Source organism: Clavelina lepadiformis, chromosome 2, assembly GCF_947623445.1.
Source record: "Clavelina lepadiformis chromosome 2, kaClaLepa1.1, whole genome shotgun sequence".
NCBI classification, from domain to species: domain Eukaryota; kingdom Metazoa; phylum Chordata; class Ascidiacea; order Aplousobranchia; family Clavelinidae; genus Clavelina; species Clavelina lepadiformis.
The window spans coordinates 25,852,591-25,876,238 of NC_135241.1; the positions used below are offsets into that span (position 1 = coordinate 25,852,591).

At 35.1% G+C, this 23,648-nt stretch overlaps 4 protein-coding genes and 1 long non-coding RNA gene across 5 annotated transcripts; 3 read left to right on the forward strand and 2 right to left on the reverse strand.

The window, feature by feature from the left end:
* Positions 1-1,590: 1,590 nt before the first annotated feature.
* LOC143445012 (uncharacterized) lies at positions 1,591-3,380 on the forward strand. Its single transcript, XM_076943803.1, has 5 exons — positions 1,591-1,630; positions 2,181-2,602; positions 2,675-2,821; positions 2,944-3,082; positions 3,178-3,380. Exons 1-5 carry the CDS (start codon positions 1,591-1,593, stop codon positions 3,378-3,380), a joined length of 951 nt encoding a protein of 316 aa, XP_076799918.1.
* Positions 3,381-3,473: 93 nt separating this feature from the next.
* On the forward strand, positions 3,474-3,884 carry LOC143445013 (uncharacterized). Its single transcript, XM_076943804.1, has one exon. It carries the CDS (start codon positions 3,474-3,476, stop codon positions 3,882-3,884), a length of 411 nt encoding a protein of 136 aa, XP_076799919.1.
* Positions 3,682-4,571, forward strand: LOC143446819 (uncharacterized). Its single transcript, XR_013113981.1, has 2 exons — positions 3,682-4,051; positions 4,497-4,571. It is a non-coding gene; the product is annotated as an uncharacterized LOC143446819 (long non-coding RNA).
* A 153-nt stretch (positions 4,572-4,724) lies between these two features.
* On the reverse strand, positions 4,725-7,157 carry LOC143445014 (uncharacterized). The gene is made up of 7 exons (XM_076943805.1): positions 7,131-7,157; positions 6,843-7,059; positions 6,725-6,760; positions 6,559-6,608; positions 6,438-6,486; positions 6,261-6,303; positions 4,725-5,601 (listed from the first exon to the last, which is right to left on the reverse strand). The coding sequence occupies exons 1-7, from the start codon at positions 7,155-7,157 to the stop codon at positions 5,553-5,555; spliced, it is 471 nt and encodes a 156-aa protein (XP_076799920.1). The 3' UTR covers positions 4,725-5,552.
* Positions 6,922-11,825, reverse strand: LOC143445015 (uncharacterized). Its single transcript, XM_076943806.1, has 13 exons — positions 11,795-11,825; positions 11,561-11,629; positions 11,279-11,448; positions 10,978-11,069; positions 10,424-10,557; positions 9,336-9,527; positions 9,058-9,215; positions 8,830-8,962; positions 7,894-8,199; positions 7,527-7,796; positions 7,309-7,425; positions 7,166-7,245; positions 6,922-7,059 (listed from the first exon to the last, which is right to left on the reverse strand). The coding sequence occupies exons 1-12, from the start codon at positions 11,823-11,825 to the stop codon at positions 7,178-7,180; spliced, it is 1,740 nt and encodes a 579-aa protein (XP_076799921.1). The 3' UTR covers positions 6,922-7,059; positions 7,166-7,177.
* Between the last annotated feature and the right edge of the window lie 11,823 nt (positions 11,826-23,648).

Sequence of the window (23,648 nt, forward strand, 5' to 3'; positions counted from 1 at the left end):
AGTCGGACAATTGCACCTGTTGGAAAGGGCAGAGAAGGATTGATGACGTAAACCGGAATTACGTAATCATTGGGATAACTGCACACCACAGTTACCAAGAATATATGCTCAGAATATATTTCCTTCTAGAATATATAGGAACATAGAATATCAGTTCAATGCAGTTCTAGAACCACTTTCAACAAATACAGAAACTTGTCAGAACGAGAACAAGCAAACACGGGCGTTTATCGTTTTTGCATTGTTTCTCGCACTTATTTAAAATGACGCAAAATTTAAAGATTTGTTACTGGCCCAAGACTACTGAAAAACACGAGGCAATGAAAAAGATATTGATTCAATATTTGAAAGTGCGTCGAGAGCTGCGTGTTCGAGACCCTTATTCTAAACAATGACGTTTTTACATGAAATTGTTATTTGTCTTAAGTCAAATGTGTTGTAAATATTTCTTTGCAAACTGTTCGTGAAAGTTGTGTTATCGTTTCTTTATTTGATCGCAACGTTCAGACAAGTTTTATCTTCAATGCTACAAAGTTTTCATACAGTCGTGAATCGGTTTTAAATCTAAAGTTAAAAGCTCATTTCGTAATTTGCAGTTAATAGCAAAGCGACCCCTACCGGTTTGCAATTGCCTTCGGGAGATCCGATCCCGAGGGTTTGACTAGGCACCATGCATGGATTAGAGCCAACAAGAGGTGTTTATGCCGTCATTAAAAATTCTCAGTTTTGAGAATGAGTTTTGAACACCGTATGATGTGGCGCCCCCGAGCATAAAATAAAACTCTTTGTCACAACTTCAACTCGACAATGATTCCTCATCGCCTGAGCCGCCATTACCAAGTTCATCTTTGTGCAAGTTCCAATGAACACATATTTTTATATATATTGTGTTCTCCGGATTTAGAAACCTTTATCAAGATTACTGCATACAATGGCAGTGAAACTAAGAATAAAACCCAGGTTAGGACTTGGAGCCAGGTCAGTTGTTCAACCGCTTCACTACCTAGCTGGTCTATGACAAGGTTTAAAACAACACTAATGGTAAAAACACCAAGTTTTAAAATATTTCCGCATATTTGTAAGAAAATTGTGGGTTGAAAATTTCGTCATGGGGTAATTTTTCAATGAATATTGTAGTAATAGTCAGTTCATGGTTATGTGACGCTTTCTGCAGCCGGCTGGTTACATCAGAAGCATGTGGTCGACTCATACTTCAAAGGTTGTGAGAAGCCGGACATTGACTGGTCTTTCAACTTTCAACCAGCGAGCAAGAGAAAATGGAAAGACAACATTTCGAAAAAACTGTTAAAGATTTCCTTACAAATGACTCACACTATTCAAGGGACTTGACGAACAGTTCTGTATGTGCTATTTGAATGAGGTGGTCACTTAAAACAATCAATAACGAATGAAGCTACTGACATGAAAGCAATCAAACTAAGTTTAATTAGAAAGTGATTTATAGCTTTATTTCATAAAAATTAATCTCTTTATACAATGATTGCACGTAATAGTTATAAAACACGAGGGACTTGACGAACGATTCTGTATGTGCTATTTAAATGAGGTGGTTACTTAAAACAATCAACAATGAATGAACCTACTGCAATCATACAAGTTCAATTAGAAAGTGATTTATTGCTGTAATTCATAAAAATTAATCTCTTTATACAGTGATTGCACGTAATACTTACAAAACACGTAATACTTGAATATTAAAATGAAATTATGTTAATGAAAACTGTATCGCCCATTATTACGACATTAATCGTAGAGTGCATGAATAAAAACATAATGCTAAACACTGTTACTGCACAATATAAAACTCGCACTATTAATTAATAATAATTAATTAACTGACGGAAAAATAGCGAAACGTTGTTAAGTACAATGCGCTATAGCGATGAACACGGCCACTACTAACACGGAAAAGATCAAATGAAACAACCTGCCGCGTTAGTGGTGCAAGATTTCACAACACCAGTAAAAATACATCCAAAAACAATGTAAGTGATATCTCTTTTATTATAAACGATATACGCAGTCATATAACAAAAGCAATGTGTAAAAGAGATATTGTTGGTAACCCTTGCATGAGAAGTCAACATGGACAGTTACAGATGCAGCTGGCAGATAGGTTGAGGTTGTGGAAGGAATATTGCGAAAAGTTACTGAATGAGGAAAACCTGTGGATAACACACTAAAATCTAAGGAAAATGTTGGACCTGTGAAAGAAATTACAGTTCAGGAGGTTGGGAGAGCAATGTACAAAACGAAAATAGGTAAAGCATCTGGTCCAAGTTGTGTGCCAATAGAAGCAATTCGGCTATGTAATGTGGAGAGCATCCTAGCAAAGATTGGTAACGGTATGATGAATGGGGAGGGAATGCCTGCAAGTTGGAGAAAGAGTGTGTTGGTTCCTTTGTACAAAGGGAAGGGAGACGTGAAGGAATATACCAGTTACAGAAGCTTGAAAATGCTTGAACATGCAATGAAGGTTTTGGAAAGAGTTTTCGAGGAGCGAATTCGTGAGAGAGTTGAAATTAGTGAGATCCAAATGGGTTTTATGCCAGGAAAAGGTACAATGGATGCCATGTTTGCTGTGAGACAATTGATAGAGAAATAAGAAAAGGTTGGGAAGGAGCTGTATTTCGTGTTTGTTGATCTGGAAAAGGCCTTTGACCGTGTTCCCAGAGAAGTGATTTGGTGGGCATTGAGGAAGAAGGGTGTGATGGAACCAGAAGTTAGAGCGGTGATGGAGATGTATAAGGAAGCTGAGACATCTGTGAAACTCGAAGGCGAAATGTCAGAATGGTTTAAGGTAAAAGTGGGGGTCCACCAGGGTTCAGTGCTTGCTTTTCGTAATTGTTATGGATGCTCTGACACATGATTTGGAAACAACAATGAACGAGTTCTTGTATGCTGAAGATTTAGTTCTCGTAGGTCGTAGGAGATAACTGGAAAGGGGTGGAGGAGAAGTTTGTTAGATGGAAAAACGCACTGGAAAGCAAAGGTTTGAAAGTGAACATCAATAAAACTAAAGTGATAAGAATTGGTACAAAATCGTCAAGGAGAGTAGTCAGTACTGTTGATCCATGCGCAATTTGTGGGAAGAGAGTAGGGAGAAATTCAATTCAATGCAGAGAGTGCGAGTATTGGGTGATAAGATATGTTCAGGTATCAATGGAAGGCTGACGAGTGGAATGAATTACGAATGTGGCAGATGTAAAGGTTGTATTAGTGATGAAGAAGAGGAGAAATATGTGAAATTAGAAAGTGATGAGATCGAGCTTATTAAGGAGTTTCGTTATTTGGGAGATATGATTGGGGAAGATGACAGTACTGGCAAGGCAGTGACGGCAAGAATACGCGCTAGCTAGAAAAAGTTTAAGGAATTGTCTGGTACGCTCTGTGGCAGACTACTCTCTACCAATCTGAAAGGAAGGCTGTATAAAGCATATATATGAAGTGTGATGTGTTATGGAGCTGAATGCTGGGCGATGAAGAAGGCTGATATCAGGCGAATGCAGACAACAGAAATGAGGATGATTCGAATGATGTGTGGTAAGACACTACGAGATGGGATTGCCAATGATGTGCTGAGAGGGTGGACAGGTGTTGAAGATATTGAAAAACATCTGAGAGGACATCGTCTGAGATGGTTGGAACACATTGAGCGAATGAATGAGGAGAGCTTGACGAGAAGAGTACAGCATAAGATGATTGAAGGAAAGGTGAAAAGGGGAAGACCAAAGAAAACATGGGAAGAGACGGTGAAGGATGATATGAGAAGGAAAGGTTTGAAGATCGAGGATGCCATCGACAGAGGAAAGTGGAGGCGTCGCTGCAGACAACTGGTCGACCCTGAATTTGTTTCGGGATGAAGACCAGGCCTGAACAACAGGCGAATGGAAGATGATGATTCTTTCAAGAGCATTTTTCAAGCCTTGCAAAATAATGTTTTGGTAAAAATAAGAAAGCATCAACCGATTTCATGCAACCAGAGAAATGCTCCAACAGAAAAAGCTTGTGCTTTGCTGGATAAGAAGAGGTGATTACTGATTACAATATAAAGTGCAATTGGCGCACAAATTTATTAGCACCAAATCCAACACAAAAAAGTTTTAACCTAGATGTAATATATCACAATGATGTGATGGATCTAGTTTAGATCTGAAGTTTTAAGAAATTTAAACATTTCACTTGTATCAAAGTCAGTGGTAAAATTGCTGCATGTCCTTGCTATCTACAGTAATTAACGATTCATGTTCAAATGTTTTCACATGTTGAAATGAAATAAGGTAGAAATAACTTCGTTCTTACTGATTTGTAAGGTTTTGAAATTGTTTCTTTGCTAACAAGTTGAGTTGGCAATGCCACAGCTTCGTCCCATTATGTTGATTATTTTATTAAATTTTTATATTTCATGTTATGTGTGGCAGTTTTGTAAATCTAGTTTGTTTAAACATAAATAATAAACAATTCTCTGTATGAAGCATCATCCTCACAAGATCAAGTGGAAGCCGCTTATGCTGAGGTTGATAAAAGCAAAAAGAAACAAAAAGCTTCTGTTCATGGTGAGATTCTTCTCTTTGTTTTATTCGCAGTATTTTTGTTGTCATTCAATTCCAAGTTAAGTTGCATTACTTGCTTTTTACGCTGTGATATTCTGCAAGGGTCGAAGGGTTGTAATTGAATAATCGTAACTATAATAAAATGCTAATTAATGAATAAAATAACAGCCGAGGTGGTTCACAAATCTATCAACTGTTATATTTTTGATTCTTGAATGAAGTTGGTAAAATATAAAACAAGGAACAATGAATAAATAATACGGAATAAACCTCAAGCGAAAGAACATTGGTGTCCACGTGACATTGTGTTCGTCACCACACACCTGCCCATGAAATAAAACTGCCGTCGAGAAGATGAATTGATGATTATATTATTATCATTCGCTTTGATAAACCGGAAATTGATAAAACCAGGACACAAACAATCAAAAATTATTTCACTGAGTTTTGCAAAATCAAATCTTTCTGACAATGCCACAACTTCTGACTGTGCAATCTACAGCACGCAGAAGTGGCTTAGATCGAAGAAAGTAACCCACAAAAGATTATAGCAACCTATAGTAATTTTATGGTCAAAGAGGTCATGGTATTTATGGTTTGTACATTTTTCGTTTGTCTTTAAAATGATTTGGGAATAATAAGAATAAAATAGTTTTTACAGAGACAAACCATCGCGCTATATTAAATAGCATTATTCAACATAAGAACAAACATGGTTGTTAGAACAAACATGGTTGTTGTTAACTTTCCGGAAACCGCTAAGTACAAAACGAATTAAAACGGCCAAAAGCAACGAGGTAGAATCAGTGTAAATTTATATGTAATTTTAGTTCCCGCTGCAATCCTGATGTTGAAATTTAATTACAATTATAAAGATTTTAGCTATTTGTATTTTAAATTAATTAGTGCTCTTCTTGAATAAACAATATTATGCGTTTTTCCCATCTGAAAACTAGATTGTTTCGTCATATTGCCCATCTATGGTTTCATAGTTTTGCCTATGTGGGGCGTTTTCATATTGTGAAGTCTAAAACAGAAAAAAATTATGTTACATGCCGCTAAAACTAATCGAAATTCACAAAAATTTGATCATTAAAAACAAGACGCTAAAAAACTCTATTATTCTATTCTAACTCGTAATTATTGTATGTTTAATTTCATATGTTTTATGTAAGGGAACAGTTACCTGGTCAAATTTTACTGCTAAAATAATTTCTTCGTGTACAGGGTGGAGCAGAGAAAACACATGTATTTAAAAACTAACTTCAGGCCAGAATTAAACTCTAACTTATAGCACTGGTGTCAAACGCGCTAACCATTGCACTGTCCAGGCTTAAAAGATCGCAGCAATAAAGATCAAATTAAACTTTAAGCTGATTTGTGAATTAGACATTTTCTCTACTGGTCTTCAGTTAGAAGTATTTGCAAGAATAAATTTTAAAATGTGGCCGAAATAAATCCAATTATTGCAAACACCGGTATTTATCGTTAAATTAAATGGAGTTATTCAGTTTTCACTTTCAGGGCTCAACCGATGAGGAATCAACCCAGGGTTTAAGTCGTGCAAAGACTTTCCTCAGTCTTGAGGATAAAAATTATCACAACATGTTATTTCAAAAACATGCGGTTTTTCTGCTGCAACTTGTATTTTTAACCACATGAGTTTTTTTAGAAGGAATTGCTTACCGGGTTTTGTTTCTGACCAACGTTGACTGCCAGATAACCGTCTCTTCATAAACAAGTAGTTAAAAGTGAGATTGACAATATAGTTTAATTTTTGTAAGTAGAAAGAAACTTAATTGAAACAAATTTATATTTATTCTTTTGCCAGACAAAACTCCCGAAGCAATCCTTATATTATACCTTCCAAAGGTCGGTCGATGCTTTCATAAGCTCCATTGGTTTCTTGAAACTACAAAATTTGATAAAAATTATTGAAGATTCATAACTTAGCACCAACACAAATTTGCTGACAGTCATTCACCTGCAAGTTTTCTCGATTCTGATCTTTAATTTCAAAGCATTCCTGAGCAACTGCTAACATTATACTTATTATTTCGCACTGGTTGATAAAATATTTGAACATACAACTTAACTTTTTTTACCGTTTAAGAAACTAGCAGTAAATTCAATTGAAATTGTTCAATTACCTATGTTTGCTTGTTTTTCAATCGAGTTGAATGAACCTTAAAATAATCATACAAAAATTAAATTACATGATTTAAATTTTAAACTGTGCAATTAATGTAACTTATTGGAGATTATTACTTTTTGGATTTTGTTTTGGTTTTCTCTTCACAATATAAACGGAGACCACAATTGTTATGCAGACGACAATGACAGCTGCCACAGACCCTCCGACAATTGTTGGTACATCCAGTTGTTGTGCGTTGATGACAGCAATGTTAAACACGATTGAGTAGTTGTACGGGGGAAGAGGATGACTCAGTACAAGAGCATAAGCTCCTTCGTCATTGGATGTTACCTGAGTGGTTCAACACATATTTAATTTTGAAATTATAACTTTCAATACTCGTATTTCAATTATAGCATTACAGGATATAATTGATATTTAAACAACATTCCCCCACCTTAGTTTTTTTTTATAAATAATGTTGTTCCTGGCCAATGCTGAAAACGACATTCGGACCATCGTTTCCAACCGATATTTCTGCAATATTGCAATGTTTTTAGCAAAAATACAACGACATTTATCAAATATAACCGCTCTTACTATTTATATCCAATGATGCAAATTCCACTTCTGGGTTGGAGAAGATTATGACATCACAAACTCCAGTTTCCTCAATGACCCAAGTACATGATGTTGTAGTTACTTGATATGGAGCATCTGATTGAAAAGAAATTTTAGTTCTTGTTTCAGGGAATCAATAAAAGTTCAAAGCAAATTAAAAAAGTCAAATTAAGGTTTTTGTCATTTGCAGCGCTTACATTGCACGTCCAAATACACTGATGCATCAAAGCTTCCGAACAAGTCATTTGTAACGCAAGTGTAATTTCCTGCATCAGCGGTTGTCAAGGAAACCACTTCAAGCACTGGTTGTTTGACGATAGTGCCGTTTGGTAAAATTATTTCAAATTCTGTTGCAAGTTCGTTTTCATATGAGATATGACATGACAGTGTCATATTGTTGCCTGTTTGTGAGGTCACAATGCTATCTCTCTTAGGCATGTCATCTGCTTTTCCAAATGAAACTGACCCTTAAAAAAACACTGAAACTGTGATTGCATAGTTTAATGATGAAATTGTGTGTGATTAATAGATACATCCAAACTTATATGATATGTTCTATCTTACTTGTCAAAGGCACAATGGTAACTTTTTGCATGTTGCTTGAAGCAAAACCATAATCATTGGTAGCAGTGCAAGAGATTGAGCTATTTGCGCTAAGATGGTAATTCATGTAGCAATCAGTTGTATGTGTAGATGAGATATTCACACAACTTTTGCCACAAACTGTCCATATGCACGATGCTGCAGGATTTGCATCATTTGAACAAACTAATGTCAGATTTTGGTCTGATCTAATGAGATATTCATCATTTCCAACTTCCAAGAAGAAGTTTGATGCAGAAACTTGGCTTTTTGCGAAACTTGGTCTATCTGTCAAGAACAGTGTTCAAATGTCACATGGTAATGATTTCGAACATCGCTCTCTCACCACCGCCCTGATTGAACTAACTTGGGTACATATAACGCTGAAATCAAAATCTGGTCAAGGAATTGGCTCATATCAAGTATGAGAACAATCTTCACCTTCATATTACTGATGAAACTGATTGCAACACACCTTTAGCTCGCAGTACATAAAACCTTAACTAAATTCACTGTAAAGCATTATGGATTGAAAATCATAATCACAGCAATAATAATTCTTTCAAACTTATATATTTGGGGGCATCAGATGAAGCTTAAACCTTGCAAATTGCAACTATTACCTCAACAATTAATTCATGTTTGGTTTGTTAAACCAATTTTAGAATTTTCAGAGAATTTTGAATTGTATACATAGGTTTGTCAACAGTTTGATGAAATATTTAATATCAATACCAACGTTTTTAAAATTTTGTTTTGTTCTTTTTTATCCATTTACAGCGATATCCATTTTATCCATCCATTTTATACATTTTTATCAATTTACATTTCTTTTTTGTCCATTTATATATATACTGGCGACAATCGCATCAAAATATTAAGTGATATAACTTTTGTCCTGAAACATCTTTTACTCACATAATACATCCACAATATATTCCATCGACTTTCCACTTGTAGGATGGACATCAGTATAAGGAGTAACAGCCTGACATGAGACTACTTTGTTGCTGTCACTTCTTTGTAATGAAGACAATATGAATGGTTCTCCCTTGGTGAGTGAAATATATTCATTTAAACAAAAGCAATTACACAGTTCTACTATTCTATGTAACAAAGTTGAACAAATCAAAATAAAAAACTGACCTTAGTCGTGACGAACTGATTTTCATCAACGTAAAATCGTGAAGTATCACCAGATGGAATGACGTCATTGTAATCACAGGCCATGGAGAGAGCTCCGCCTTCAGGCACACTCAGCTTATTGCCGACAACTGAGCTGCTTGTGAAGCTTACAATGGGCGCTAAATACAAATCATCATTTAAACAATATCAAAACATGCGCAAGAAATTAACTTGTTATTAACTATTTGAATTATTGAAAACTTCAAACTTAACTAAAATGTTGAGTTGACAAAACTAACCAGTCCAACATTGCAGATTATTCTGACCACTCCATTCTGCTGAAGAGAGACAAGTAGTGTCACTAGATGTCAGCATTGTACCATTTGAGTAAAACAAGTCTCCTCCGTTAGAACAAGCAAACGTTTCTGGTGAGTTGAATATCCTGGAAGTTGCATCCACAACAACATCATATGGAAGTGAGGAGTTACAATCTGTGGTAAATTGCACATCTATTAGAATCAAATGTATAAAGTAGCATAATTAAGTGGGCCTACTTTACATTACGATGTTAGTGCAAGTTTTTTGGCCCAAGCAAAATACAACTGATGTTTTATTTAAAAAGCAAAAGATATTATAATATATTATAAACATAAAGTGCGTTGAATAAAATTTATGTTATTAAAGAAATGAGAGAAAATCAAATTTATTTATGAAAAGATTACATCATCTTGTAGTCGTGCATATAGATTTTGTACAAAATATTTGAAGTTCAGCTTGTAAACATCCAAATGATACATTATGTATGTATCAGCAGTGCCATTTTTCATCTAGGCTGTTTGTTTGTCTTTGTTCCACAAGTGTCTTGTCGAATAAAGAAATTGTTTTTGTTTTTAGTTTATTTATTTTTACGCAGCTTGCATTTTACTACATTTTTACATTTACTACGTTTGACCACTGTCAATTTTGATCACACTAGCTTCCATCACCATGTTATAATGAATGCCGCCATGGATGATATGATTCACTTTTCGAATTATGTGCAACAACAACAATCACATCGACTGTTGTTACAATTTTCCTACAATGAAGGAAATTTCAAGCAGGTTTTTATGATAATCTGCAATATTCGGTTTTTGGCCAAATTGAACTGAAATTGGGAATTTTTTATAAATTCAGCCGAATCAATTCGACCTGCAGAAATTTTGGTGGACCTCTAGTTGTTTTATGGTGTTCATGCTATTTTAGCTAGTACTGGTACTACTATAGACAATATAAGCTACTATAGACAATTTACCTCTTATAACGCAATTCTTAGGTTACAATTAGGTAAGTCTTAGGTTCTTACAATTTACCATTAGATAATTTTCTTTGTCAAGATTATATTTACCTCTTATATTAAGTGCAATGGATCGTGAACCGACACCAGGACCACCAAGTTCAACCAGATATCCATCTTCGTCAACTTTCAGTTGTGCAATGGTAAGTTGTGTGGTGAAGTTTGATGCTGACATAGCATCTACACTGTTGGAGATAAGTGACATGTTACATCTATGAGGTACCTCAGTTCATTTGAAGCCATTTTATAATAAATAATCTTATAATAAATGATATAATCATTACATTAACATCAGTTATTCAAGGTTTATTCAACAAATTCTACATGTGCAAGTCTGTGTAAAGAAATATTAATAACTAATGATTTTGCATATTGTGGATAAAATGAATGAAATAACATAACACTGGAAATGTTTTGAGATACACTTTTATGAATTTTTATACAACGTATATTAAGCTGTTACTGACAAGCTGACTAGTACTCTGCTGTAGAAAAGCATTTGAAATGCATTTGAAGGAAAAATATATTCATAACAAAATTCAAGTTGAAAAAATATTTGAAAGAGTTCATCACCCGTCCATCTAAATATCAACCCATATAGTCACCTGACATTTATTCGACTGGAGTAGAAGGTTGAAGATACGACCGCGCTAGCAACATCAGGGTATGCGACATATCCTGCCTGGGCAACCAGAGTCTGTAAAAGTAATTGAAGTTGACATTTCATGTTTATCGGTTCACAATTTAGGTTAGTTATGACAGTTGATTATTTGATGCAAAAAATACTGTTTAACGTATTCATAATAAATTATACATATATAACTACAACTAAACAGCCACATTAACCAAGTAAGAACAAAACCATATTAATTTGTAATCACCATTTGGTAATAGATGAGCACATACCCCATTAAATCTCCAGTTAACAATCCAGATTCCTCTTGATGAGATCACTGATGATGGTGGTGAAACTGTAGCAGTGATAACTACAGTGGAGTTGGTTGCTTGTACAGGGTGTGGTGTAGTGAGAGGTGATATGCTTTGTCCTTGTATTATCACAGCTGTTTGTAGAATAACTGCAAGTGTAAAGTATAAAAAATGATATTAATTTTATATGTTGTGGTGGTAGTTACTTTGCTATGTTAAATATTATGAAAGAAAATTCTTACGAGAGTGAGTACAGAAAACTGCTTAAAATGAATTGATGAAAAATATTTCCTGTTCTTTCATCTTTCAAAGCTGTTTCATATGCCTTTTCTATATTGGTGATTGTTGTTATTCAATTATTCAATATAGCAAACAAATTAGCAAATAAATCATAAAGTATCAAGTTTTAGGTCCATACGTTGTATTTAAAAAATAAAAATTAAACCAATACAATACTACAACGATAGTTCAAAAAATTGTTAAATGTATGTTTACCTGATAAGCTTAATGGTAGATATTTTTGCATATTTCGTTATCTAACGTTGTGCTTTGGCTCACAGTTGAAATATTTGATCGCTTATTTCTACAAGAAACTTGACATTAAGTGTAATCTAACCTAACACACATTAGTGTTGTGACAAATATACACAGTTGTAAGCATGAGTGATAAAGTTTAGGTATAATATGGCATAAATGTCTTAGTATTGCTTCTATTCGCAAATCTTTTAAATAAATGTATTAGCTGTTAATTTGTAGGAAGTTTGGCATTGGCTGACAAATACCATTGAACAAACAATAGTTAATCCAAGCTAACAAGTCTTTAAACAACATGAAATCCACATGATTTAATCTTCAAGCCATATATACTGTACAAACAAACAAGTTGACTATGACCACAACTATACCTATACTCTGCAAGTAAATATTTTTTCTGACTGTATCAAAAAATATTTTTTTTCAATTAGTTACAAACTGACAATGATTGTAAATTTTTTGCAAAACTTTTATATAGTTCAAGAAAAAAACTTTATATTGTGACGGTTACGTCACGAGTCACGACTGGTTTTTCGAAATGCTTGAATATTATTTTGGGATCTTGTAATTCAATTGTTGGCCAGAATTCAATTCTCCTTAATGACTTCAGGTAATTTCCTCGTTTGAACTTGTGTGTCATATATATACCGATGTAATGTTTACAATCTTTCCTTTTTACGTGATTGATTTCACTGGTTACTACTGCGCAATGTAACATGCAGTAAGCTTTGCCCGAAGGTGAAAGCCTTCGTGTCTGATAATAAAATATGGGTTTGATAATAATAAAATAAAAATGGGAACTTTATAATTTAGTAATATGCATAGACAGAAGTTAAGCAACTAACAGCATTGTCACGCAATTTGAGAAATGAGTAATCATATCATCGAAGCAGAAGCAAAACAAGCTATCAACCATCAATCGTCCTCGCTCATATTCTAACAATTACCGAGAGCATAGACAGTCTTTTGTTACACAATGCCTCAGATAGGACTTCCTTTACATTATATGACAGATGAGTTTGTTGTGTAATACTTCACACAAGTAATGCACAAGCGAATTTTAATTTGTCATAATATAATTCAAATTTTCTTTGATCACTCTCAAAATTTTAATTTTGAACTTCATTTCTAAAAAGCAATTTATTTCGTGCCCCATTACTGTATGTAGTCATCTTCACTTACCAAAATAACTAACACATAAGCTGTTTTGTATGTTTAACAAACTATGTAAAATTTTAAAGCCAACCAAATAAAGAAAAGTTTTGTTGTTTCATTCCTGTTTTCTTGCTTTTTGTAAAATACAAGATACAACGTGAATCTGCATTTAAGACTTTAATTGAGGGAATCACAAAACTGGTTGATATTCATGCGTAATATCTAAGTTTGTGGTTCATTTGATTGAATTAGTTGAAATGAAAGAGCATGTGATTATTCCACGCACCATCATTTGTGTTATATACTAACGACTCATTAATCACCAAAATACGACAATGTAAGTTGTAACAAGCTACTGGTCAAAACTTTGAAAAGTTTCTAGAAAAGCAACGAACGTGAGCATATTATTTCAACAAGATACTAGTATGTTATTTATGAGAACACTAACCAGGCTTAGATATGAATGTTTTAACTGTTTATCAAGTATGCTTTCTTTCATCACACATAACTTGCTTGCTGTGCATTTTCATGCAATTCTTTACACAAAAGCCTCCTCAACATTTCAATCAAGCTTCTTTGCATTGTCCTACTTTTCCTCAATGGTAAAGTATATACTAACTTTTATGTTGGTATTAAAAACATTCTTTAAAAATGTCAAGAAACCTCATAGTCGAGATTTTAGACCATAGGCTATAAATGTATCAAAAGTTTCTTGAAAATTCGACTATTGACATTCGACATTACAAGGTACGATTAAATGACGCGAACCCTTGCCTCAACCTGGAAGGTGATCCAAGAGGCTGTCACTGGTTGTGCATTTGATATACTGGTTGTGCATTGGTCATACTTAGATGGATAGTTAATAAAACATTTTACGAGTGTTAACAACAACAACAGCAATGTGTTAACAATTGTGAATGATAAACACAAGATGATGATGATTTAGATGAATTTCAATTAGTGGTAAGCAGTCGTCTTCTTTATGACGCAAAATTTTGTCGCATTGAAGAATCGTGAGCAGACGTATACAGTAGCTAGTTATACCATATGTTGAAAAATCATAGTCATATTCAACTACAACAAACAACGTATTCAAACGTGAAGGCCACCGAATAACCCCGTGATCGACACAAGAGGTTGTCAAAAGCAACCAAATTAAAATCAAATTTATCTTAATCTTTTCTGAATATTCAGCACATTTACAAACTATGGCCAATGTCGCCCTCTGAAGGCAAGTGACTCCACATAAAAAGATTAATCGCCCACATAAAAATACTAAACATGAATAAGAAAATAAACCTGAGGGCTAGGATGGTGTTACAAACTTAGCATGAGCCTGCTGAGTACCAACTCAAAAAATAAATCAGCACTTCTTGTGTCAAAGCGTAACTATCCTTAAAATTTTACCATAATCGTACAATTGTTTTTTTTAAGTAATATTGCAAAGGGACAAACAAATGCTCATGACAACAAAACCTCCTTGACAAGGAAAATAATTTAAACAAATGCACAAACCATAAAATATCAGCAGACAATAAAGATCCAAACGTCTTGACATCTTAGCTTGGTTGGTAACTTATATAAAATAAAATATTTGTTCAGTATGAGCAGATCTTGAGTTCTTGATTTTTCAGTGGTTCTTGAAACTTAAAAAGCACAGAAGTTATTCAAATATGAATTGGTAGCCTATAGCCTAAATGAAATTTAATGTAAAAACAATTATGAAAATTATGTATTATGGAAACTATTACCAGTAACATATTACTAACTATGTTTAATTGAAAACATTGTGTGCAAAATTTCAATGCACCTTGCCAATTATGTGAAAAATTATGATATATAATTGTGAGCAAAATGTTTTAATTCACTAGTAAAGTTGTTAATCATGTGGAAAGTTTTGTTTGCTGAAATAATTCGAATAAGTACCGGTGCGTGTTGAATTTGGGCTGGAAGCCACTGTACTTCTTTTCATCTGAACAAGACAAAAAGGGAAGAATAAAGCTAATATGCAGTTACTATGATTGCAACAAGACGTGAACCTTTGGGGAATTCCCCTTACCCGCAAGCTTTGAAAATCAGGAATCAAATCTAATACGGGCTATAAACTTTACCACTCTTTTTAAAGACGACTTAACCAACTTTAAAAATTTACGACTTAAAAACGCTTTTAACGTTGTTTGGCTATGTCGTACTTAATAATATGTTAAAGAAAAAATATTTCAAATGTTTCATCGCGCTTTCAATCGAAGCTTTTCTACAGTTTTGGCTTGGGGGAAATTCCCAGATGCATAATTGTTTTTACGTGGAAGTTTAATGGCTCTTAAATAGGTAAAAAGTTCAATGTTGTTTGCCAACTCAGTATTGGTTGATGCGGATTGAGTTTAGTTTATACAAAGTAACTTTTTTAAATATAACCAAGTAGCATAATTATACAATTTCGGATGAAGATAGATGCAAGATGCAGTATTTTGTATAAGGTACCTGTACCGAATAAGGCCCGGTCCCTAATAAGGCCCATTGCTCATATTTCGCAAACCCGTGCAAATAAATGAAATATTTTGTCCCTACATAAAAACTAATATAAATTCATGATGGTTTACCAGATTTCATCCTTGTCACGTGATCAACCGATTCGCTAGAGCACAACAAAAATTTGATATTTGCAGTTAAGGTGGTTTTGTTAATTTAGAAAAAAAGTAAGTGAGAATTTGGCCGGTTAAATGAACTGTTGTCAGCCGGCTGAAGTTTTCATGTAACAACCAACTTAGTATTGAAAAGGATAATGCACTTTTTTTTGCTAAAATTTTTCTGATGATAAAAATGTGAGATTTTTTTCGTGGATGCCCCATGCGCCTAATAAGGCCCATACAAGATGCTTGGCTAATTGATGTCCAGACTTCAAGAGTGGTTCCAGTCATCAGTTGGCAAATTGTTGCAGTTACTTTGATGCGCCTAGTGGAATCTTTTTAAATGTTTGTACAACTTAAAATGTGAAATTTCTAATAATGTTATATGTTGTCTATTACTATTATTTGAATCAAAATACTCGCAAAATTGGTGGGCCTTATTAGGAGCCTATGCTCCTAATAAGGCCCATTTTTTGGAATTTTTAATTTCTTTATAAAAATTTTTTGGGGGGTTGTCAGGTATTGTGGTTTTAATATGTTGTAGTCATATACCCTCACTAATAGAATACGATTTTTCAGTCTATTCTCATTTATGGTTCTTGAGTTATTTTCAAAAAAGTGTTAGGTGGGCCTTATTCGGTACAGGTACCTTAGTCCAAAATAGATACCTATAAATTTATATTTAATACATTTGTAACCATTAAAATTGATTAATTGAAGTTTGTGCATGAACGTTCAGATATTCCGTTTGACCTTTATTTGCTCAAAGTGACAGACTTTGTCCTTACAAGGTAAAATGACAAATCGCATCTTTTATTTTTCTTTATTGAGTTTACATATACTGTGCTATTGCCTGAAAGTTTAACTGTTCACCAGAACCACTGGACAGAAACAAGAGTTCTTAATGCATTGCCAAATACCAGCAAGAGTTTTTAAACAGGAGCAATGAGTAATACGCAGCTAAAGTAATACGCCATCCTCGCTCATGCATTAAATAAGTAATAACCATCTAAACTCAACACTTTAATGGAATCACAGTCGATCCACAGAAACAGTAGCAAGGAGAACGGCAAACGAACATGCAGTGAATAAAATTACGATTTTACACGGGAATTAGCTTGAGGGCGCCAACCAGCGACAAACTGAGAAGTACTTATTGGCCGTTAAAGAAAGTTAAGCTATTCCGTTTGAGCTTTATTTGCCAAAAGCGACAGACTAACTGTGTTGAGCTTAGTCAGTTACGAAGCTAGGCTAATAAGTTTTTCTAACTACAATGTTGACGTTTGCCTTGCAAAACCAAATGACAAATAAGTTTTTTTAGTTTTCGTCATTGACTGTTTGCATACTGAAAAATTGGCTAATTATTAACAATAATGCCTGAAAGATTAACTGTTCATAGAAGCGAACAACTTACTGCAAACCACTTTCATTTTAAATGCCTTTTATGTATACTGATCAAATTTGTAGACCAATGTTTTGAATAGGTTCTACCCTCTTGTGCAAACGAGGCCTCAGCATTCAGGTGTCGAGCCAATATCAGTCATATACAATACATCAAACACCGATGAAAACTACTATACAATGTTTCATAACAAAATGTGTTAAAACATTGGAAAACTAAAGGCTTAAGGATTAATTATTTGATTGATTAAAATACTAACTGAAATCCGTTACACTGAAATCGGTTTTACATTTACACTTCTACGGCAACTAAGTATTTGCTACAAACAGTTTAGAATAGTTTATGTTATACAATACATGTCATAATCAAATAATCAAATGCAAAAAGACTCTTCGCTTACTGTCAAACATGACAGGAACCAGGCGCTTCTATGCATGTCTCGGAGGGCAAACGAGCAAAATCAGAGAACTTAAAAACGGAGTTCCCCAGGGCTCTGTACTGGCCCCAACCCTGTTCAACACATACTTGAGTGACTTGCCAACTACAAGCGCTAAACAATTCGGATATGCTGATGATTGGGCATTAGCAACCCAATCAACAAAACTCAAAAGCTTAGAAAATACGCTATCGAAAGATGTCAGCACACTCCATAGTTTCTTCGATAAATGGTACCTGAAAATGAATACCTCCAAAACCGTTACTTCTGTATTCCACCTGGACAACCAACGCGCAACCCAGACACTGAAAATACGCATTGGAAGCAAGCCGCTACCAGCAGAGCGTAACCCAAAATATCTTGGAGTAACACTAGACAGAACATTGACTTACAGCAAAGACACTGAAAATGTAGCGCAGAAATTGAAAACCAGGAACTCGATTCTGAAGAAACTCACTGGAACAACTTGGGGTGCTCACCAAACCACACTTAGAACATCAGCCTTGGCACTCTGCTATAGTGTAGCAGAATACTGTGCGCCAGTATGGGAACGCAGCAAACACACAAACAAAATTGACATTCAACTCAATAATACAATGAGAATTCTCTCAGGCTCCTTAAAATCAACACCCAAGATCTGGCTTCCAACCCTGGCAGCTATAGCTCCACCACACCTCCGAAGACAGGAAACCACCGAACGGATTCACAACCAAATTGACGACCTGCCCGACGACATTCCACTCAGTCAAGTCACTCAAAATGCACCCACCACAAAACGATTAAAAAGCCGCAAACCTTTCTATAACTCACACAACAGTAACTTCGACATGCACACAGCCTGTAAAACCTACTGGCAAAAACACAAACCTCTTGGAGCAGATTTGATAACCGACCCCACAAAAGCACTACCCGGTTTCTCAACATCCACACGAAAAATGTGGTCCACGGCAAACAGAATACGATCTAGACAGGCAAGAACAGCCTCAAACTTATATCGATGGGGCTTAATCGACTCCCCAACATGCTAAGCATGTAACGAAGCCCCCCAAGATACTGACCACCTCGTGATAAAATGCCCCAATACAAAGTTGACTGGAGGCTACAGCACCGTCAATGAATGCGGCCAGGACTTCAAAAACTGGATTGACAATATGATGGTGAACGTGTGAAGACCATACGACGATGATGAATACATGTCATTACGATGAAAACTACTATACGATGTTTCACAACAAAATGTGCTGAAATATTGGAAAACTAAAAGATTAAAGGAAATTGATTGGTTAAAATACTAACTGAAATCCGTTCTACATTCCTACGGCAACTAAGTATTTGCTACAAGCAGTTGAGCACTATTTGAAAATCCGTCATTTATCAACAATCACCAAGAAAGACTTCCAAAAAATCTTAATGAAGTCATTCAGCAAGCTACCTTCGTCGTTTTGCTCTTTTGAATAATGTGTAACATGATCAGTTGAACCAGATAGCTATTACGCGTTTCAGCTCGTAATGTTTGAGCCCATGTTTGAGCATGTTTGTTCCTAGTTTGAAATCTTTGTTGTTTCCGCCTAAACCACTTACGGTTAAATTATACGTCTGCACTTACATTGACGTCTTTAACAATAATAGTTTAATGAAATAAAATATATGTTAAAGCAAAATATAAAATGCACTACCAAAAGAAAATTTTTGATGAGTTTCTAGGATTGGTATTTAACCCTATCCATACCGGGCTCGCGACTTTGCCATTTTCACTAGATGTGGCCGACACCGCACACACATTTTCAATCGTTAATTACTCGAAAACTATACGTCGTAAACTGATCGGATTTTGACAGGTTTGTCGCAAAAACATCTGGCTTCCTGTATACATCATAATTGTAAAGCAAAAGAAAGTGAATTTAGTGTAAATTAAGTATTTCCACAAGTGATACATTTCTAGAAATTTTTCTTGTTACGCCGCGCCCTTGCTGTGCGGAAAACCAGCTGACCGCGAGAAGAGAACGCAAGAGGATAGTTAGTCGAGTTAGTGGTGCGTAAATGAGTAAACGAAAACGATTCGCTTCAATGCGGAGAGGGAGAAAAATTATGAAAATATTACAATATCTCAAAAATTACAAACTCCAAGTTTATAAAACAAACATGGACAGATAGCTGAACATTTTTTAGGCAACGTCACCAAATTTCAAGTTTCTACAGCGAACAATGCAATTGTACGTCAAGTTTTTCTGTGACTGTGTGCGGGGGAGGCCAAGCCTAGTGTAAATAGGATTAACAAGGACATAAATATAGTTCCTTACCAGGTTGAATATGTCAGTTTATAACTATAGTGCAGCCGTTATTGTTTGAGCAAAATGTTTTTGGCAAATTGTATTAAACATCTTGGCAGTAATCTTGCAATTAGTTTGTCCTGTGCGGTTTAAAACGTGCAGGCAGTGGACTTGGCATGGTACATGTTGCACTCCGTGACTCAGACATGACATGTTTCGCGGTTTGGTCGCAGATTTTGCCACTCCCCACTTATGTCGAGTTGAACGATCTGAGGTTGCAGGTTATTGTATATTGTGTTATCGATTAACTTGAACAAAGAGCTATTTGGTTTAGCCCGAACGGCCTTTGAGAGACTCCGATGTATTGTCTACAGCGCTTATTACAAATCGTCAGACCGCTGCTTTGAATATCCAAATATGTTTATTGGTCTAATACTGGGATGTCCAACCTTTTATTATAGTGGGCCGCATTGTCACTTGAAATAATTGAATGGGCCGCAAAACCTATTAAATTTCAAGAAAAATGGGTACATAGAGTACATACTTTTGGAGTGAAAATGACTAGCGGGCCGCACAAAAATCTCAGGCCGGCCGCAGGTTGGACATCCCTGGTCTAATACAATAGATAGTTAAATTAGATTGATACTGGAAAAATATTGTTTCAAATCAGAGCATGTGGGATTCTGAACATGCTTTCAATCACGGAGCCAAAGAAAATATCCGCTCATAACCGGATTCAAAATTGAGATGAATTATTCTTTCTATGTCAGTTTCCAAGCCCACGCAGTGGCAAAAGATAAGGCTAACTAGAGTAAGATGAGATAACCAGAGCAAATTGGCAAGATTCATAGCAATACAAGTGGAACTGATTCGACGACGATACACGTTCTACATGAAAAAGGAAACACATTTTTAGCTGCTGTGGATTTTCGGTTTAAATGCTAAGCTGTTTGCTGATCAAACATATGTGACCTAGGGTGAACCTTTCTGGGCAAATAAACCTTTAAAATTCTGATAAGCCGCTAACATCATAAGTAAAATTACACGAATTGAAAACTACTACATGATATTTCGCCATAAAATGAACTTAACAAAATACCGACCAAACTACGCCTTCTGTCCTATGACAATTATGGACTATAATATCAATAACATTAGCAGTAGAGAATGGTTTAAAACTTTTTAATTTAATCAAAATCTCCTACAAATTTCAAAAATTTTAAATCAAACTTTTAACCAAGTTATCTTCATTTTCTTTCTCAACCGGTTTGTGACATGGCAACCTGCGCCATTTATCTAGTAAGCGTTTAAGTTATGAGATAGTCGATTTGAAAACTTCCGTGTAATATATCCTTTGTCTTCCACCTACGCGATTATTATTAGCGATGCATTAGTCACCCTCGCACATACGTCATCTAAGAGTTGCAATCTCGCCAGTGATATCCATACAGTCATCGTAAGACACCGTCTATGTGGTGCGCGTGTTTGCACTGCGTCACCAGTTAGATGTTCATACACAGAAGTGGAATAAATGTGATTCTGAGCTGACGTACCTAACGTCGCAGCCTCAGCGTCTTTGCTAAACCCGGCTGCGAACCGATTTATCAAAGCGATTTTGAAGAGTCTTGCAAATAGGTTTGGTCACTCAATATTGTGTTCTCCGGATTTAGAAATGTTTATCAAGATTACTGCATAGGAGCATACAACGGCAAAGGTGTCGGCGATAGATCTGTTCAAGGTATTTGAGGACAGGACCGAAGTCTACATATACGCTCCGTTGATGGCAACATCAAGCACGCATTTCCTTCCTTGTTATTGAAGTTAGAAACCTTATCCTAGCCCTAGAACACATTAAAATGATAAGCAAAATTCCAGAAAACCTTATGCGGGAATTTTCGATCAGTTGTTCCTCTTTAGTAATTTCGCCATATAATAGAACAAAGATTTTATGTCCTATCCAAGTATTTCACTTTTTATGACAAATTTTCAAGTTAAGTAAATATGTTTGTGTTTACAAATGTTTAATGAAAACTTTGTTAATTTTTTAGTTCTAAACCAAGGATCTCAAATTCAAATTGATCTGAGGACCAGATGAAAAATTGCAAATCATCCCGAGGGTCGCAATACACAGTAAAACCTGTTTCACATCTCGTCTCAGCGGAACAGTTGCACATGGGAACCTCATATATATGAATATCATGGACCATTCCATCATAAAAGACACCGTGAGTCGGATAATTGCACTTTTTGGAAAGGGCAGAGAAGGGTTGATGACGTAAACCGGAATTACGTAATAAATTGGGATAACTTCACACCACAGTTACCAAGAATATATGCTCAGAATATATTTCCTTCTAGAATATACAGGAACATAGAATATCAGTTCAATGCAGTTCTAGAACCACTTTCAACAAATACCGAAACCTATCAGAACGAGAACAAGCAAACACGGGTGTCTATCGTTTTTGTATTGTTTCTCGCACTTATTTAAAATGACGCAAAATTTCAAAGATTTGTTACTGGCCTAAGAATATTGAAAAATATGAAGCAATGAAAAAGATATTAATTAAATATTTGAAAGTATGTCGGGAGCTGCGTGTTCGAGACCCTTATTCTAAACAATGACGTTTTTACATAAATTGTTATTTGTCTTAAGTCAATTGTGTTGTAAATATTTCTTTGCAAACGGTTCATGAAAGTTGTTTTCTTTATCCGATCGCAACGTTCAGACAAGTTTTATCTTCAATGCTACAAAGTTTTCATACAGTCGTGAAACTGTTTTAAATCTAAACTTTAAAGCTCGTAATTTCGTTTCGTAATTTGCAGTTAATGGCAAAGCGACCTCTACCCGTTTGCAATTGCTTCCGGAAGATCCAAACCTGCGGGTTCTACTACGCACCAGGCAGGGATTAGAACCAAGACGAGGCGCTAAGTGTTTATGACGTCATTAAAAATTCTCAGTTTTGAAAATGAGTTTTGAGCACCGTATGATGTGGCGCCCACGAGCACAAAATTAAACTTATTGTCAGAAATTCAACTCGGCGATGAATCGTCGCTTGAGCTCCCATCACCAATAACTTATACTTTATAGTTGTTTGAAAACCTCCACGTTTATTTTAACACAATGCTCTGAGATTCTGAGCCCCGGTTACCAAGTTCGTCTTTGTGCAAGTTCCAATGAACACGTATTTTTATATATATTGTGTTCTCTGGATTTAGAAATGTTTATCAAGATAGGATCATACAACGGCAGTGAAACTAAGAATAAGACCCAGGCTAGGATTTGGAGTCAAGTCAGTTGTTCCAACCGCTTCGCTACCGAGTTGGTCTATGAAAATGTTTAAAATAACACTAATGGTAAAAACGCCAAGTTTCAAAATATTTCCGCATGTTTTGTAAGAAAATTGTGGGTTGAAAATTTCGTCATGGGGTAATTTTTCAATGAATATTGTAGTAATAATCAGTAAATGGTTATGTGACCTTTTCTTCCGCTGGCTGGTTACAGCAGAAGGATGTGGTCGACTCATACTTCAAAGGTTGTGAGAAGTCGGACATTGACTGATCTTGCAACTTTCAACCAGCGAGCAAGAGAAAATGGAAAGACAACATTTAGCAAAAACTCTTAAAGATTTCATTACAAATGACTTAAACTTTTCAAAGAACTTGACGGACCCTTCTGTATATGTTAATTAATTATTTGAATGAGATGATCATTTAAATCAATCAATAACGAATGAACCTACTGACATGAAAGCAATCAAACTAAGTTTAATTAGAAAGTGATTTATAGCATTAATTCATAACAATTAATCTCTTTATACAATGATTGCACGTAATACTTGAATATTAAAATGAAATTATGTTGATGAAAACTGTAACGTCTATTATTTCGATATGAATCATAGAAAGCATAAACAAAAACATA